Raw genomic sequence first — 19,988 nt, forward strand, 5'->3', positions numbered from 1 at the left:
ATGTGAGGTCATGTCATGTCAAGTGAGCCCTGCGCCCAATCAGCGCTGGCGTCACTGTCTCCGCCTAAAGACATATTGAACATCAACAGGAAGTCAGGACTGAAGCTCATCTGACTTCCTCTTGATGTCAGATCTGTCCGAAGGCGGAGACAGTGACGCCAGCGCTGATTGGGCGCAGGGCTCAGGTGACATGACATAACCTCACGCGAGTCCTGGGAACGCGAGTGCCGACACCTCTGGAACAGCACCAGCACGGGAGGGGAGTATAGGTGTTTTTATTAAAGGGGCCAAACATGAGGAATAAGAACTGGTTTTCCAAGTAGTGGACAACCCCTTTAAATGTAATTTACCAGCATATTAACCCTATATTTCCAGGTAAATATTGTTTCTAGACAGATTTCCTTTAAGGGAGAAGTCTAAAATGACAAGAATATACCTCATCTAGTACCTGGAAAACATTAGTGCAATCTCTGATTTGTTTGCCAATCTAAACTGGCATAAAACAAATGGGAGATCTGGCAGTGATTCGACAATTTGCTGATAGATTGGTAAGGGAGTGACTATACTTCGTATTACAAACATAAGAAATTTGCAGAGATCATAACGTTTGCATCTGATAATATATTGGGCAATGGTTATTTATGCAATTGCCTAATATATTAACAATGGAACAGCCTAACTTTACATTCCACTCCATCACTACCTCCTGGATTTCTTTTCTTCCACTTTTTCGGTGTATACACCGGATTATGTACAGGTTGAATGACAAATTATGCTTTCACTTGAAGGGATATACTTTCTACCACGAGGGCCAATATTTCACAAACTGAATTCAAGCGGCCGAGGAATAAATGCCCATTTTTTTTTAAAATAAATAAATATTTCTAGATGTAAAATTATAAAAGAGCATTTGAACGTAAATTTAAAAAAAATACAGCTCGGTTCTCCATGTGTTGATCAAAAGACACAAGATGTGTAACTTTCTGGGCTTCCTGCCCTGCCGCCTCCACATCATGGCACCTTATGCACAAGGTGTAGTGGTGTAGCCACTAGATAGTATGAGACACACTAAAGTGCACAGCCATAAAGTGAGGCCGGCAATTTCCATCTGGATCCAAGAAGGGTATCCAGGCACTCCTTAATGGCACTGCTGGCCACCTATAGAGCCAAGTGTAGAGATCAGGGAGAAGGTAAGGGACAGGAACAGCAGGGGTATTACCATTAGCACTGGCAGCACCATTACCCTCTATACAGTTTCATGTGACCTTATTGTGTATTTCTTCGTAAAGATAACTGCACGTTTAGGTGCACAGAGTGTTATGATTTAGTGGAGGCAGGTAGGAAGAAACCATAGTATGTCCACATGTGACACTTGGTCACCAGTGAGGTTTAAAGGGGTATTTCTAAGTTTGGAAGTTATCCCATATCCTTGGTATAGGGGCTCATTTCTTGATCGCTGGGGTCCGATCACTGGGATCCCCCACCAATGCCAAGAACCATGTTTATGGAGAGGTGGGCGATCACGAGCACTGCAGCTCCACTCATTCTTCTGGGGGTGCCAAAGATCAGAAGAACAGCACTTGGCCATCTCCGGAGGTCCCATTACACGAGCTCCTCAGAGCCAATAACCATAGATAAGGGATAACTTCCAAACTTGGGACATCCCCTATAAGGGATGTCGATTACTAAACTACTTTTTCAACTTTAGCCTGGACATTCACTTCAAGTACAGACATTACGTCCTAAACATTTGTAAAAGTAATATGATGGTGACAGTCTAAGGCTAGCCTCCGTGTACGACATCCCCCAGTGGTAAGATACAACGTTGTGTTACTCTGACATCATCTTTCATGGAGTGTGAGGACATGTCCACATGTGTCATTTTTGCAGCTTTTTTTCTGCAGTGGAAATGCTGTATAAAAAACGCAATCCATAGCTGAGTTTTTCAGGAGGATTACAAATGTGATTTGTCCAGAGTACACGTTAATAAAGTTTGTTTTATTCACCAAAAACGCTGCAAAAATGAAGTGCAGGCATTAGGCTTCCTTTCTTTTTGCACTTTCACTCCTTTCTAAAGGGCGAATAATAGATAGGAAAAAAAAAAGCTAAAAAGAATTGACATGCTGCAGCCTTTCAAAGCAGGGCTTAAATTTAGTCAGGAAAAAAAATCTGACTGCATGAGATTTCTGAAATCTCATAGCTTTTGCTGGTACTGTAAAACGAAGCTTTTCTGCGGGAAAAAATGCTGTTTGTTAACATAGCATTTTCCAGCAAATAATTGCTACTCTTATAACTAGGCCGTGTTCACACATCAGTGTCCATTACAGAACCCATTCACATGGGTTTTTATTTTTCCTAAAATGTTTTAGCTTGCATCTATTTCGATCACTGTCCATGTTTTGGACGGATCACAAAAAAAAAAAAAAAAAAGAATTTGGCATGTACAACTTTTACTTCCATTGAAAAAAAAAAAAGGATGCTACAGGGGACAGAGACTTTTTTTTTTTTTAAAATATGAAAATATATGGAGAATGGATCATAATAGATGATCATTCCTTATGTCGTCCGTTCAATGGACCTGTTTTTGTCCGCACTGTGCATGCATGGGGCAATAGATGGATCTGTTCAAAACTAAGAAAATCTGATACAAAACGGAAACCAAAAGCTTTTGCTTTTGAACTTTGGTTTCCTGAGTCTATTTTTTAAATTTCAATTTTTATCAATTGGATTAATTTTAAAACTGATCCCAACTGAACATGTGCGCAAAGCACAAGTTTTGCAATTTTTCTATATGCCTTCTGTATCAATCCCTCATTATTGTCAAGATCTCTGCTTGCAGGAATTCAATAGGATGGTCGCTGTCATCAGAGCAGTGTCTTGTAATGGAGCTCCGCACCCATCGCATGATGAGGACAGATTATTTTTCTATCCCTTAGGAGTAAACCCGGAATGATAGCAACCAGAGGTCTTGAAAACAAAGGAGATTATATCTATTGCATAACCTTTATTAGCTGAAAACTGAGACTAGAACTAGCAAGCTCCACTTAAATTTCTCTTTTCTGACAATGCAATCAGCATCTACATATTAGTCAAAAAAAATGAAAATGTTGGTAACTATACAGCAAGAATAGGACATGTATGATCCCTGGGTAATCTACTCCAGGCCCGTATTCATGTAGTGTGCAGCTCTGTGGTTATTTAGCAGCTTTAACCAAACTTATGAAACCCCCACCCCAAAAAAAATCTTAAAGGGAACCTGTCAGGTCCACCATGCCCTTCAACCCAGCAGCATTAACATATATCTAACTAATATGACGCTTCCCGTCTTCAGAGGCTCCCTGCGCATGACCGAAGTGCAGAAGACAGCTCACGGTCATGCGCAGAGCGCCTCTGAAGCCGGGTAGCGTACACCTGGCTATAGAGGAGCAGTGGCACTGTCGAAATGAGTGGTGTGCATGCGCGAGATTTGCATGAGCTGGTGATGACAATGGCTCGTGCACATTATGCTATCATGCCCACAGGGGCGTTATGACATGGAAAGAGCGCTGACTAGTCTGGGGAAACTAACTCCCCATCGACTAGTCAAAGTCCTCATTAGCATTCGAAAAGCGGGGTTAAATTACTTTCTTTAAACAAGTATTTCAGCGAATAGCATTATACAGGTCTGGTTAGGCCGGGAATTTAGTGATATATATGTTAATGCTGCTGGGTTGTAGGGCATGGAGGACCGACAAGTTCCCTTTAAACACTTCTTTAAAACTATACTTTTAACAGGAGGCTTGATATATCTGATGTGCATAGAAATATGATGATGAAATGGCCTCAATGATTACAGGAGTGTAAAAGGTTCATTTACTTTTAACATCTGCAAAGAAAAAAACTGAAAAGGGAAAAAGGAACAAAATAAAATAAGAACAATAAAGCAAAAAAAACAAACAAAAAAAATAAAAGCAATTTTTCATGCCAATGGAATGGAATAAAACAATGTGGTTTACTGAAGTGCGGCAGATTTACAAATAAATAAGGTAAGCTTTCCTCTGTCCTGCACGATAAGTGGAATAATGTTACAGCCGCGGACGCAGAGATGCTCTTGTAAACATGACTTATTATGCCAGGCATTTGCATTGCAGTGCGATCAGCACTCATTTACAATTTAGTCATGGAGCATGCACCCTGGAAAATGAAATGAAGCTTCTCTCGCACGGCCTTCTCCTCTCTTCTTCCTCCATGAATTGCATGAATAGGAAATTCGTCGTCTCCTATAAGATTTCCAAGTCGACGTGTCGAACATCAGGATTGCGTTGCTGTAACAAAGCAGAGACGTAATTAATGACACAAGGAAACATTTGCATCCTGCCCACATTACTCTGTCTTCAGCAATAGAAAAATGGGATCTGTTCTAGATATCTCCTATGAAAGATAACGGGGGAGAAATGCCCCCTGCCTGCAGAAGTGCAGATGTGCTCTGCAACCTCAATCTATTCACATCAGAAGCGAGGCTTAATGGCCATAATTAACACTGTAAAGTCCTCTTACCCCTGCTCCCAGCTATGTGTACAAACGGCTGAACATGTGCAGACAGCAGGTCTTACTCCAGAGCTGCGCTCTCAGGTTGTAGCCATTGAGCAGCTCTGTTAGTGGGGAACACATTTTCCTTAAACATCTATATTACTGAGGTTTGCTTAAAGGGAATCTGTCAGCAGGCTTTTGCTACCTCATCTGAGAGCAGCCTAATGTAGGTAAAGAGAAGCTGAATCCAACGATGTATCACTTAGATTACTGGGTGCAGCCGTTCTCACACAATCAGAGCTTTTAGATTTAGAATGAAGAAGATGAGAAAGCTAACTCTGCCCACACCAGGCTCTGTATTTACAATGTCCATAGATAGTGAGCTGCTTATCACAGGAGGGGGCGGAGTTGGACTAGTCTAGCAATGTTAATCTGATAAGTCCTTCACAGTTCGTAAACAACAGTACGCACTGTGACAAGCAGGGCTGTGGAGTCAGAGCCCATTTTGGTGGAGTCGGTATAAAATGGACCAACTCCGACTCCTAAAATATATAATAAATTGGGTACAGTAGTTCAATGCAGTTTGTGGGGAATATTTTTTCAGAAGAATTTGGGAAAGTTATGAAATGTCCTATAAATGTCTGTCCTATTCATGATCTAAGGGTCCAGACTTTTAGCTGAGATGAATCTGTGCTACAGTAAATTTATCACTTAAACATGAGCCATGTATGAGGGAGTCGGAGTCGTGGCTTACTGACTCCACAGCCCTGGTGACAGGTGACACATCCCTGAATTCTGTGTCTCAGTCTCTATCTACTGCTGTCTTCAGATTACATAGCAAAAATAAAAAAAATATATAATCACCTGGCCCTCATCTCTACTGCTCCGCAATCTCGCTCCGGTCTTCCCAGGGCTATGGTCGGCGTCTGCTGCAGAACTATGCTGTGATGTCATTACGTTGTGGCCAAGTCAGTGCAGAACACACCAAAGATAGCACTGGTTACCGAATCAAAGGCAACAGGTGAAGGTTGAGTAAGCATTCATTTTTCTCTTGAATCCAGCAAAATGGTGTCCGACTGGCATTTTGTTGGATTTGTGAGTATTGAATTGCCATAAATTGGGATTCCAGTGAGTCAAATTTTTTTTGGGGTGAGATTCAACATGAATTTGATTTGCCTCGTAGCAATTCACTTATCTCTGACCCATATATACTCCAGAAGACTGTAATCACCAGAAAAATGTACATTTCCTAGTAGCATTATTAATCTTCAACCACTTTTATAAATAGTGAACACAAAAAAGATGGATGGACAACACTACACTGTGTTCCAAATTATTATGCAAATAATATTTTCTCAGATTTTCCCAGATTACCTATATGAATTGCAGTCATTGTAATTTTCCAGTCAAATAACTATTAGAGCATAATTGAAAGGTTTTTGTACAAACTGCCTATGATAACAGTATATTTTTTAAAAAAATAAAAAACTCAAACTGCACTCAAAATGCATGTTCCAAATTATTATGCACAGCAGAGTTTTCAACCTTTTCATTTTAATAAAGAACAAAAAAATGGTCATTTTTGAAATTATAAGCATTAGCAGGTTATTACAAACTGAAATCAAACAGTTTTCAACTCAAAACTTTATTCTAGGTGATGTTACATTTGCACATAGGACCCCTTGTTCGAAAGGAGCTTCTGAACTCTCTCGTCCATTGAATTTGTCAGGTTTTGGATGGTTTCTGCTTCAATTGTTTTGCATGAGGACAGAATACCCTCCCAGAGCTGTTGCTTAGATGTGAACTGCCTCCCACCATCATAGACACTCCTTTTGATGACGCTCCAGAGGTTGTCAATGGGGTTGAGGTCAGGGGAGCATGGGTGCCACACCATAAGTTTGTCCCCTTTTATGCCCATAGCAGCCAGAGATGCAAATGTGTTATGTGCAGCATGAGACGGGGCATTATCATGCATGAAATGATCTCGATGGTCCAGATGGATGGAGTGGAGGATGGCTGGATGATTGACACCCCATGCAAACACGGCTACGGCGCTAACAAGGAGGAGGTGGAGTAATGTTTTGGGCTGGAATCATGGGGAGAGAGATTGTCGGCCCTTTTAGGATCCCTGAAGGGGTAAAGATGAACTCCATAATGTGTGTTGAGTTTCTCAAACAGCACTTCCTTCCATGGTTCAAGAAGAAGAACCGTGTATTCCGCAGCAAGATCATTTTCATGCATGATAATGCCCCGTCTCATGCTGCACATAACACATCTGCATCTCTGGCTGCTATGGGCATAAAATGGGACAAACTTATGGTGTGGCCCCCATGCTCCCCTGACCTCAACCCCATTGAGAACCTCTGGAGCATCATCAAAAGGAGTGTCTATGATGGTGGGAGGCAGTTCACATCTAAGCTACAGCTCTGGGAGGGTATTCTGTCCTCATGCAAAACAACTGAAGCAGAAACCATCCAAAACCTGACAAATTCAATGGACAAGAGAGTTCAGAAGCTCCTTTCGAACAACGGGTCCTACAGTGCCTACAAGTAGTATTCAACCCCCTGCAGATTTAGCTGGTTGACACATGCGGAATTAACTTGTCATTGTGACATTTGTACTGTAGATCAGCCTGGAAGTGGGAAATGCACTGCAGCAAATATTGTTTTTTTTTTAAAAACGTTAAAAGTTAATTCAGAGTGTCATTTATTATTCAACCCCTCAAACCACAAGAATTCTGTTTGGTCCCCCTAAAGTATTAAGAAGTAGTTCAGGCACCAAGAATAATGAGCTTCACATGTGTGGATTAAAGATCTCTTTGCCAGCCTTTTCTGACTATTTAAGACCCTCCCCAAACTTGTGAACAGCACTCAGACATGGTCAACATGGGAAAGACAAAGGAGCATTCCAAGGCCATCAGAGACAAGATCGTGGAGGGTCACAAGGCTGGCAAGGGGTACAAAACCCTTTGCAAGGAGTTGGGCCTACCTGTCTCCACTGTTGGGAGCATCATCCGTAAGTGGAAGGCTTATGGAACTACTGTTAGCCTTCCACGTCCTGGACAGCCTTTGAAAGTGTCCTCCCGTGCCGAGGCCAGGCTTGTCCGAAGAGTCAAGGCTAACCCAAGGACAACAATGAAGGAGCTCCGGGAAGATCTAATGGCAGTGGGGACATTGGTTTCAGTCAATACCATAAGTAACGTACTCCACCGCAATGGTCTCCGTTCCAGAAGAGCCCGTAAGGTACCTTTACTTTCAAAGCGTCATGTCAAGGCTCGTCTACAGTTTGCTCATGATCACTTGGAGGACTCTGAGACAGACTGGTTCAAGGTTCTATGGTCTGATGAGACCAAGATCGAGATCTTTGGTGCCAACCACACACGTGACGTTTGGAGACTGGATGGCACTGCATACGACCCCAAGAATACCATCCCTACAGTCAAGCATGGTGGTGGCAGCATCATGCTGTGGGGCTGTTTCTCAGCCAAGGGGCCTGGCCATCTGGTCCGCATCCATGGGAAGATGGATAGCACGGCCTACCTGGAGATTTTGGCCAAGAACCTCCGCTCCTCCATCAAGGATCTTAAGATGGGTCGTAATTTCATCTTCCAACAAGACAACGACCCAAAGCACACAGCTAAGAAAACCAAGGCCTGGTTCAAGAGGGAAAAAGTCAAGGTGTTGGAGTGGCCTAGTCAGTCTCCTGACCTTAACCCAATTGAAAACTTGTGGAAGGAGCTCAAGAATAAAGTCCACATGAGACACCCAAAGAACCTAGATAACTTGGAGAAGATCTGCATGGAGGAGTGGGCCAAGATAACTCCAGAGACCTGTGCCGGCCTGATCAGGTCTTATAAAAGACGATTTTTAGCTGTAATTGCAAACAAGGGTTATTCCACAAAATATTAAACATAGGGGTTGAATAATAATTGACCCACACTTTTATGTTTAAAATTTAATAAAATTCAACTGAGCAACATAACTTTTTGGTTTGTAAGATTTATGCTTCTGTTCATAAAACCTACTCTCGTTTGCAGTTTGAAGGCTCTAACTTATTTGCATCTTATCAAACCAACTAAATCTGCAGGGGGTTGAATACTACTTGTAGGCACTGTATGTGCAAATGTAACATCACCTAGAATAAAGTTTTGAGTTGAAAACTGTTCGATTTCAGTTTGTAATAACCTGCTAATGCTGATAATTTCAAAAATGACAATTTTTTTGTTCTTTATTAAAATGAAAAGGTTGAAAACTCTGCTGTGCATAATAATTTGGAACATGCATTTTGAGTGCAGTTTGAGTTTTTTATTTTTTTAAAAATATACTGTTATCATAGGCAGTTTGTACAAAAACCTTTCAATTGTACTCTAATAGTTATTTGACTGGAAAATTACAATGACTGCAATTCATATAGGTAATTTGGGAAAATATGAGAAAATATTATTTGCATAATAATTTGGAACACAATGTAGATATGAACTAGCGACCCGTTACACCGTTACAGTAATAACTAGCGCAGCACGGTGGCTCAGTGGTTAGCACTGTTACTTTGCAACACTGGAGTCCCGGGTTCAAATCCCACCAAGGACAACATCTGCAAGTTTATAGGTTGCCTTGTGTTTGTGTGGGTTTCCTCCGGTTCTCTGGTTTCCTCCCACACTACTAAGACATACTGATAGGGAATGTAGATTGTGAGCCCCAATGGAGACAGCGATGATGTCTGTAAAGTGCTGCGAAATATGATGGTGCTATATAAGTAAAATAACTAAAAACTGATAACTTTATTGCACTGAAATATGATCAAGTTATATATTCAATGATGTTTTACAAATCCTGTGTAATGAGTGTAACCATGTCTTTATGACCCACATTTGGAAAGTTGGGAGCACTATGAACATTTATTTTCAGTAGATTAACCCCTTCCCGAGGTGGCCAATTTCTGTTTTTGTATTTGTTTTTTCCTCCCCTTATTCCCAGAGCCATAACTCTTCCTTTTCGGTCCACATACACATAAGCTGGCTTGTTTTTTTGCGGGATACGTTGTACTTTTGAATGATACCAATTGTTTTACCACATAGCCAACGAGAAAATGAAAAAAAAAAAATTCCAAGCGCAGTGAAATTGTGAAAAAAAATGCAATTCTGAAATTGTTTTTTTTTTTTGGGAATTGTTTTTACAGTGTACATTGTGTGGTAAAAAAAATACCCGGCTTTATGAATCTCCTGATCACTACAATTACTGCAATACCAAGCCGGTCCAGTTTAGTGGTGAAACAAAAATCAGAAATTTGTGAAGAAAAAAAAAAGGTTTTGATTGTCGCCATTTTCCAAGACCAGTAACTGGTGGGCTCTCATGAATTGACCTATTTATGACCCAAGTACCTTCATTTTAAAATATATTCTCTGCAGTAGTAATGCCGTCCAAATAATGTTCAATGTTCGCATACATCTGAGTGCTTGCAGAGTGCTGCTGTATGCTTTTACCCGACAAAATACTGTCGAAATTTACACCACAAAACCCCTAAGAGTAACATTTCTGGGGTGGCACACCCTTCGTAATGAATTTGACACATCTTACTCAAGTGTTGCCCTTATTAAGACTAGAGTACAAAGTGCCACTCCTAATGAATAGGGGGCAGATTATCGATTACTGCAGAGAACGTTCTACAAAAAGCAATATATATGGCTAATGCCAATAAGGTTTTCCAGTAGTAGGTGGAAGTGTTTCTTATCCAAACACTTCTGTACCTGGTCTTTCTCTAAAATTGTAGTAGATCGTAGTAGATTGTAGATCATTCTTTTAATGTGGATATTAGAATACATTCAAACAAAGATGGAAACATCCTCGGCACAAATTCGAGGTGAACTCTTGTCCTTCTACTGTAATTGGAGTTGCACTCATTCAATGGGGCTAATCGTCTGGCTATCTAACTCGCTTTCCTTGAAAGTTTCTTGTAAACCACTTCAAATGATTGACATGTGACTTATTGGCGCCGTTATCAAAATTATTGTTGGAAAAATCTGCCGCAGAACGAATAGCAAGGCAAATTATCTACTTAAAACAATAGCTGCTGGATAAGGATAGGTTTCATGCAGATTTGGCATTAACAGTGTGAAAAAAAATAAAATAAAAACCAAAATTATGCAAACATACTTTTAAGTTTCAGAACAATAATGCTGGAGAAAAATGGCCAAGCCCAAGGGTTAATGAGCAGCACAGATGCATAGTGGTTGGCGGCACCTCGACACTTGTGCGATCAAGTTCAGCTATGGCACACGCTGCCTGGCTCACTACAGGTACCATCCTCGTCTGCAGTCCCGAGTATACATGAACATTGGTTTTGTGTGTGAACGAAGAACATTATGGCGATCTAAAAAAATAAATAATAGCAATAACAAAAGGCAATTACTGAGCTCCGGAGATTGTAAGTTTCTGCATTCTGTACACATCAGACTTTCAATATAAAAATCTATCAGTGCTGCTCTTCTGAAAGCCACATTTAACATGGAAAATCATCGGTCTGCTCAGAAAGACTATTTCACCTTCATACAAGGAGCGCTTATTAGGGAAAGTGTAGCAGTGATGCATCTGCAATGAATTCAGAGAAGGGAGCCCGAGTCCAGCCAGGCGGCTTGTACCCAAGGGTGGAAATCGACTGTAAGCTTTACCCCGGGGCATAAGTCAGAAATAATACAAAAGGGCAGAGTCACCGACAGGAAACTTGTCCTAACTGACCCTCTCTCTCCTTGTTATCCTTAGTTGGGGTCGCCTATGCATGGCTCTTAATATTTTAATAAAAGACCAATAAGAGTAATAAAAAAAAGATTTAGAAGTCAAAAAGTCTGTGAACAATAGGCGTGTTTTCCCTTTGAAATCATCATGCTTATTTATAGAGTATTTTAAGCATTTGAACGGAGCCCACTCAAAAATTCAAGGTAAAAACCTCTTTGCCAACTTACCCTTACATTACCTTTTTCGTTTTTAACATTCTGTCCCTAATACCATTTTGACACTTTATAAAATGTTTTGACTTAAATAAAAAGTCTATCAGCACAAAATGACTGTTCAAACCAAGCACTTGTGCTGGGGTGCACCCTTGGCGTAGTCAAGTAGGTCAGTGCATCTCCCCATCTACTTGTTTTCCATCTATCACTGCCCTTTAGGGGCCCACTACAGCCCTACAGTAATTATGTTACTTCCAGAAGTCAAATGACAGCTGCAGGCAATCACTGGTTGTTGTATCTGAATGGTATGTAATCAGTGATTGGCTGCAGCGATTACACGATGGGATGTCACCACCACAGGAAAGGCGGGGAGCACCGAAATGCTCACTACCACTTCAGAGCAGGAGGTGATTAAAAAGGGTTGACCAATACCCCAACCATCCATTCTCAATCACCATATTTCCCCATGTAAAAAAATAGTAGATACACAAAGTCGGTGCTTGCTTCCCCGGGGCTTGCATGACACTTATGTCATGTGAGCCCTGCTGCCATCAGCCGCTTCTCACGTCTTCTGGACGAAACAGACACCCGAAAGAAGTGAGAGCAGCAGCAGCTCTCACTTCTTCTGGGTGTTGGTTTTGTGAAGGTGGTGAGAGTGAAGTGGCCGCTGATTGGCTGCAGGGCTCGTGTGACATACCTATAATCACCAGAGTCCCGGGATAGGAGGAGCCTCAGCGTGCAGTTTCACAGCATACTGGGGTTTATTGTTGCACTATTTTCAAAATAGGTTTTCACTGCTCTTTGTTCAAATTACTGCACTTGTGAAAGTAACTTGTGAAAACACTAGACAGTGCTCCTGAGAACGCAAATCACAAGATCAAGCTATGTACAGAAGTTAAACAAGCAAGGACTGCCGAGAGATTTCCACTCTGAAGCCTGCAAAATAGTTAATGCAGCTGTGGATGAAAACACAAGCTGTAATTCAATTTCAGTACAGGATAAGTCAAATTACATAACCAGTTTTACCAAAATCCGTAACAAGAAAGGTGCTGATCAGGTGATCAGTAACTAAAAGAGATATGATTGCTGAAAGTTTGCCTTGCAACCAGCATTCTTGTATAGACAAGTTGCTATTACATTTAATACCAGTGCCACACAATAAGTACTGATGTATAGATGTGTTCACCCTTAACTTTTCTTGAATTTGCCCAAAAAAATAAAATATATGATAATGTATACAACGTTTGATCTATAACATAACTATTACATCTGTTTTTCAGCATAGAAAACTTCAACAGATGGATTGTCAACGGATGGCACCTGCTCATTTAAGTCATGTTAAGAAACACGTTAAAGAGAATGTGTCCGTAGGTTTTTGCCATTTAATCTGAGAGAAGCATAATATAGGGCAAGAGAACTTGATGCCAGGGATGTGTCACTTGTTAGCTGTGTGTTGTAGTTTCCAAAACAATCAGTGTTTTATCAGGAGATTATGACTGCCTGACTAGGTCTCACATGCAGGACAGTCAAGCTAATCTGTGTAATCCCGCCCTCAACAACAGATTGGTAGTTTCTCAGCAAGCTGCCAATCAGGGGGGTGGGAGGGTTATACAAAGCTCAGCATTCTGACCAATCAGGGGTGTGTGTGTGTGTGTGTGTGTGTGTGTGTGTGTGTGTGTGTGTGTGTGTGTGTGTGTGTGTGTGTGTGTGTGTGTGTGTGTGTGTGTGGTTATACAGAGCTCAGCATTCTGCTACATCAACAGCAGAGAAAGGGAAGGATTCTATCAATACACCAAGTAGCAGAGTAAGTGACACATCGCTGGTATCAGGCTCTCTGCCCCTGCTCTCACATTACATAGCAAAAACCTCCCTTTAAAGGAAGGACACATGTACTGTAGTTCTGAATATCATTAAAACATAACATCTCAGTGGTTGGATGTCCCCTGATATAAGAGTAATCGCCAACGACTTAATAACGTGGTACCACCTCACCACCAGTATGAGCCGGCAATGTGTTCAGCATTGTGTACGGCATATATCGCTGTATTCTTACATCATCTAATGATGCATAACTTAATGTGACAGATCTCATCTCTTCAGTACATGCATCAACAGACATGCTCTGCCCAGATTATACTCCGCTATATGACTACATTATAAAATGTGCATACAATAGATAAGCAAACAAGAAACAATACTGCAAGCTCAGGAGAATAAATATAGTGAGAACTATGAGAAATAAGAGCAAGGAAATCCAGAAGATAAGAATTACTACACGCTTATTACCGATAAATTAGTAACACTGCGCAGTGTGTTTAATGTGACGCTTGCTTCTTGTGGTATCGGAGGCATCCACTCTCTTTCTGCATTTATAATGGGTCCCTGATACCATACACCGTTCTGCAATCTTTGCTGTGCCCTCAGGTTACCATTTATTGGCCGGCTTGACACTATTAATGTAACATCTCTGATCCCAAAGCTTCAATATCACTTGTAAGGCCTAGGCAAAGGCTGATGAGGTTTTAGAATAAGTCATATGGTATGGAAGAAACGTTAAAAGGGGTTGTCCAATAAAGACAAGTTTTCACCTATCCAATGGATGGGTGATAACGTGCTGATCAGTGCGGGTATGACCACTGGGACCTGCAACCATCCGCAGAACAAGACATTTTTATGCAAAAAGGGGCACTTATCCCAGTTGCAAAGTGGAGCATTAGGTCAGAAGACCAGTTGCTGCTCCATTCATTCTCTATGGGGCTGCCAAGCGCTGCACTTGGCTTTTTCCAGTAGCACCATTGAGAATAAACGGTACAGCAGCAGTATGGGTATGTGCACATGTTCAGGATTTCATACTGATGTGTTGGCAGAAAAAAAACACTACTTAGAATACGTGCATTTTTTAAAAATACTGTCACATATAGGACTAGGACACACAGATCAGCAGGAACAGTGCCGGCAGGGGATCAGTAGGGCATAAGCATAAGCTTCATCGGCTGTAAAACCTCTTAAATGTCAATGTGAGTGACAAGGCAACATAGCTATATCCATGTGTAGATCCACCTTTGACACCCGTAGACCATGCTCTTGCTCATCGGCAGCCCTCTTCCTGAATAATATTTCGCTAGAGCGTTCCATCTCCTTCCTCAGGCTTCTCACGTTTACTATTTCTACACAACTTCACTGATTCTACTCATCACTTTTCCTGCTTCTCTATAGTCCTACTTCTTACATCCCTCATGGGGCAACAGATAAGGGACAAATTCCCGCTGGAGACTGCCTAGCACCAACCAGATGCCAGACTCTTGGATAAGTCAAGAAAAGAAGTTATCTAATCAGGACGATCCGCATGCTCAGCCAGGAATATCGGGAAGGGTTTTCTTTGCTCTGGGCTCCGCTCTACGAGCTCTGGATAGAGCAGAGTCTCCCACTCCACTGAGCTTGGGCGGTACCTGCATGGCTACATTTTTCCCCTGCAGAGACAATCGGGAACAGCTCTTGTATTAAAAGGTTATTCCCATAATAACTAGATCACAGTTAAGATTTTTGGGCCACTGAGTGTCCGACTTCATGGACATTTTTTTTACATAAAATAATCCACCAAAATGTAGCAGTTAAATCAGCAGATTACAAGTGCTGTATACAGAGCCAAACCAGCCTCAGCCACGTGTCCACTGTGCACCAACAACTACAATGCCTTGAAGTGTATATGCCGATAACCATTGAAGCAGCAATTTTATTACAAGACAAGAGCTCATATTTCATAAAAATATAAAGCATCTCAGCAATAATCACATAATTAATCTTTAATTATCGTTATGCCAAAACATGATATATTATTCTGTTAAACGGCATACAAGCAATTAATTATGTGAGGCTATTAAAACTCCAACACTGAGAAGTTATAAAAGGTGAGAATGATCGTCCAAAATGTATCTGTGTGATAGAATATTACTTTATTTGTGTGTGTGTGCGTGTATACATGTCTCCGTGTGTGTATTATACATATATACGCACAGATATTACAGCAGGGGATCACAGCTGATTCTTTTTGTGAGTCAAACATCTCCCTGCCTGTTTTTAAGCAATGTCTTACATCACTGGAAGAAATCAGCTGTGTTCCTGTGCTGTCCTGTCTGTATACTCTTTTGTTTCCTCCCCTGTCCAGGAGATGTGGTATGATCAGACCATGTCCCTGTATGGTCAGACACAGCCATTACACAGTACACAACAGGGGCACATTTATAAGATTATCTCAGCACAGGAGCATTTTATTTGATCACATCCAATTGTGGAACTTTTTATTATAGCAAAATCTATTGATTAAAATTAACTATGATCGTGTGAAAACCCCTTTAAACAGGTTCTATATAACCAAAAAAATTCCTCAATGTGGCAATATCAAGATCATTTCACACTAGATCAACATAAACCTATAGCGGCCAAAGAAGGAGCATATGATCACAAATTATAAAGAAAATAGCAAATTTTGTTAGGATATTATAAAAGGTAATAAATAATGTACAATGTATTTATAAGCATTAGAGTTAAAAACTCAATCATGATGGGACATAATGACAAAAAACATACAGCAGAAACATTCATCCTAACAAGCATATATTATATGATCAGTGCAGGACAAGTATATACATATATATATATATATATAGCTGGATCTGCACTGAACAATAAAATACATATATAGCTCTGATATAGTCACAAGTTAGTGACAAGTCAAAATATAGACCGCTAGATTGTCACATATAAATGGCACTGGTAGATGCAAAATTATACGTAGTTGGTAACAATTGGCAGATCAAAATGGAGGCAAACAATTAGCATATATTAGAGGTATAAGTAAACCATATGTGGTCATAAGAAGATTAAAGATCTGATCCAATACCTGTTGCCATGATGCAGGGAATGTGGGCACTGCTGGCCCTCACCTCGACGCGCGTTTCACCGCCTCTGCAGTTTCGTCAGGAGGAATTCTATAGGTTTATATACCTTTAAACGTGTTGTCTGGTGAAAACAAATTACCACCTATCTACAAGATAGATGTTAACTTGATGATCCATGGGGACCCGGCTGTAGCGATCCGTACAGATAAGAAGAACGGAGAGCTTTTATCCCTGTTAGAATGGAGCCATAGTGCGCATGCTTGTCTTGTCCTCCATTCATTCCCTATGGGGCTACCATGGTGTGAAGTCGGGGTCATGCATCTGACCTGCTGTGCCATTTTGTAACGGGAATAAAAGATCTCCAATCTGCCGATCAGTGCGTGTCCTAGTGGCCAGACACCTGCCAATCAGTAAATTATCAGCTATCCTATGGATAGGTGATAAAGGGGTTGTCCCCTTAAAACAAGTTGCGGTAACTAAAACAGACATATCAGGAGAGCTGACAGATCCTCTTAAAATCAAAAGATGTCCGTACACATTTCATATTATAAGATGAGAATAAAACTGGGAAAATATTTGGATGGCTTCAAAATTAGAAAACCAAATTATTAATATTTGGCTGTGAAGAAAATTTGTGAAATTAAGAATGTTTTATATGTTTTTACTAGTTTAGAAAGTATTCAGCTCCACCAAAAAAAACCCCTAGAAAACAAGTAGTTTAATTTAGATTTTGAAATATTATTTCAGTGTTTTTTTGTTTTTTTTTTATAGATAACTGGACACGGGCCAATTTAGAGAGTCAGAAGATGCGAGTTCTTTTTCCCATTTCATCAGGCTAGAATCCAAAAACTGAATTAGCGTGAAAGTCTGAAAAAAAAACGTAGGTTTCTTCCAGAGCGCGGTGGGAGCACAGCATGGTAAAACACATGTACACAAAACTGAAAATAAACTCTCCGGGGAACTGACAAGTTGAATAGTGAAGAAATTTGCAACTATAAATTAGCAGCAGCACAGGCTGTTGCAGAAACAGAGAACTAAATGTCAGGAAACTAACTGGATCATTTAGTGCGGGGCTCTGTGACCGCAGGCCCGGTACTCCCCGACAGCCAGCATTACCATGGAGCAGAAAATGCATTTAATCAACTGTACTTAGGAAATGGAATCACGGCCCGCCATACACCTTCCATAGCTGATGGCTGAACGATCATTTGACAGACAGCTAAGTCTTCCCCACCCACCCAATGGGCAGAGAAAAGTTAAAGTCCTCATACACATACTAACGATGGCCGAAGATGACAATATTGGCTGACAGTCTAATGTGTATGGGGGCCCCAAAAAGATGACTGTCTGAGTTTAGGATTCAGCATGTCCGATTTTGGACTGTGAATGCTTTTGTCCTTTAGATATAACCTGCCACCAGAGATGTCTGACCGCGGCTCTCGCATAGATAACAGTTTGGCTGAGTGAGCGCACCGGTGTATGGGAAAGACGGGCGAGATAGCAGCTGGCTGAACTATCGGCTAACCCATCATTCTGCAGACTGATACCTAAAGTCTATAGGGAGCTTAAGCCTCTGCTAACACCTTAGCCCCTTTAAAGAGGTTTCCCCTACTTTAAAAAAGTTATCAATGGGCCCACGGAGGGGTAACAAAAAGAAAAATCCTATATTTAAAGGGGCATTCTCATGCCCTAGATCCTATTCCAATATGTAGTAGGTGTAATAATAATAATATTAGCAAATACCTCCAATCAGAAATGTATAGTTTCTCTGATTTGCTGCGTCTTTCTTCATGTGCTGGCATTGCAGGACATAAGCTAGTTGCTAGTGGTGGTAACCATGGATACCTAAGGTCCTGCAATGCCTGCACATGAGAAAAGACATAGCGAATCAGAAAAACTATACTACATTTCTAATTGGAGGTATTTTCTAATATTATTATATCTACTACATATGGGGATAGGATCTTGGAGATGTTAATACCCTTTTAACTCCTTAAAAGGCACCGCTCCTCCGCACTCGTTGGCTGCAGGAGTGATGTGACGCCTCCTCTGGATGTTGATGGCCTTAGACCAGCGGATAATACAGTTACCCACCTTGGGACCACTGACAATGTTCAATTGCTCCCTCCCAGGACATCTTTTGGGAAGCACCATAAAAAGTGGGTTCAGACAATTACGTTCTGTAACAATCTGCGCCCGCCAAATAATTCACAAATCCCTGTTTCCAGGGGAAGCCTCATCTTAGTGCTATCCCTGACCACAGAGCTACCATAATTCACACTCTTTACTGCTCCTATGCTGTTACCTCTTGTCTTGCACATCGCACATTATTGTAAGTTTGTAAAATGTCATGCCACCCTTCTTTATTTCAGAGAAACACAGCAAGGGAGATACAGCAAAGACTTAACTCCTAATTTTCTACATAACTATAACGGCTCCACTGGGTCTCAATTATCAAAGCAAGAACACAGCCTTGTTGAGCATGGTAACCATTAAGAGCTCAGCTTCCTTTTCTTGCAGAATGACTTTAGTATGTATAGCAATGACCGATGTTTCCCATTTTTGATGAACTCACCATATATAGGACTCCTCATTTTTTGGGTCCTTTGCAGAAGTGAAATTGCGTGAAAAAAAGGTATAAATCCCATCACTTACTTTCAGTTCCTTTTCAAGTCTGTCCACTTCTGCTCCTAGGGTGTCTATGATGTTCTCCCCATGCTTAAGCATAAAAGCTTCCAAGTCTTCTGGAGTCTTCACCTGTCGAATTTCCTACAATCACAAATGAGAAAATCATCATCAAATATCAGTTTAGGTGATAAGTAACACAAGCATAGCATAAATACTAAAAATATAACTCTGTCATCATGTTCTTTTTAAGATTAAAAGGTTCCTAACAAGAGAAGGCTGGCCACGTCTCCTGCCAGAAGTCACAATGGAGACACGGCAGGAAGAGTTGTGGTCTGCCGGCTTAGGCAACCATACAGCGTTGTTATTTGGGGCTTTTCCCACAAATTGGCATGAAGTGCAGGCTTGGCAAATCATCGTCAAATATTTGTTCATTAGATCGGTAACTACTTTATTATCACACTTTTAATTTGTTCTGCCAGCTAAGCAAAGTCCCTTTTATTTGCACGTAGCCTCACTGGACTCTCAATAGTACTTGGCTCCAATCCGCGGCCGTGTCCCTTAAACACAATATTTCACAAAATTTTTCATGTTGAACTGGACACAATGTTTTTTTCCGCTCTTCAGCCACCTTTACATTTTTTATTTTGTGTCTCTGTTGTGAAGATATTAGAAATAAAAGTATTTGGTCCCTAACAAAAGTCAACTCATTAGGTGCCAAATACTTTGATCGCTAACATCTCCGCAACGGAGTCGAAATGAAAAAAGAATAAAAATGAAATAGTGGCCATATAGCAGAATAATAATCATATTTCTATAGCGCCAACATATTCCACAGCACCTTACAATTAAGCGGGGACATGTACAGACAATAACAATACAAAGTAACATAGTTCACCAGTTACAGGAGTGAGGGCCCTGTACAATCCATAAGGAGAATAAAGCATCATGTATCCAGTTCAACATGAAAAAATTTGGTGAAAGGTCATCTTTAAAGTGTTATTTTCAAGTTT

General features: G+C 40.8%; 1 protein-coding gene across 1 annotated transcript in view; it reads right to left on the minus strand.

The window, feature by feature from the left end:
- Nucleotides 1-262: 262 nt before the first annotated feature.
- SLC30A9 (solute carrier family 30 member 9) overlaps nt 263-19,988 on the minus strand; it is a 105,744-nt gene continuing 86,018 nt past the window's right edge. Inside the window, exons 17-18 of the mRNA XM_073645603.1 lie at nt 19,006-19,119; nt 263-4,304 (exon numbers count right to left, since the gene is read on the minus strand). Coding sequence (XP_073501704.1) covers nt 4,260-4,304; nt 19,006-19,119 — 159 coding nt within the window. The 3' untranslated portion in view covers nt 263-4,259. The remainder of the gene's footprint in view (nt 4,305-19,005; nt 19,120-19,988) is intronic.

Source organism: Phyllobates terribilis, unplaced genomic scaffold (genome assembly GCF_046119375.1).
Source record: "Phyllobates terribilis strain yellow unplaced genomic scaffold, ASM4611937v1 Scaffold_1__5_contigs__length_1240528914, whole genome shotgun sequence".
In the NCBI taxonomy this organism is placed as follows: domain Eukaryota; kingdom Metazoa; phylum Chordata; class Amphibia; order Anura; family Dendrobatidae; genus Phyllobates; species Phyllobates terribilis.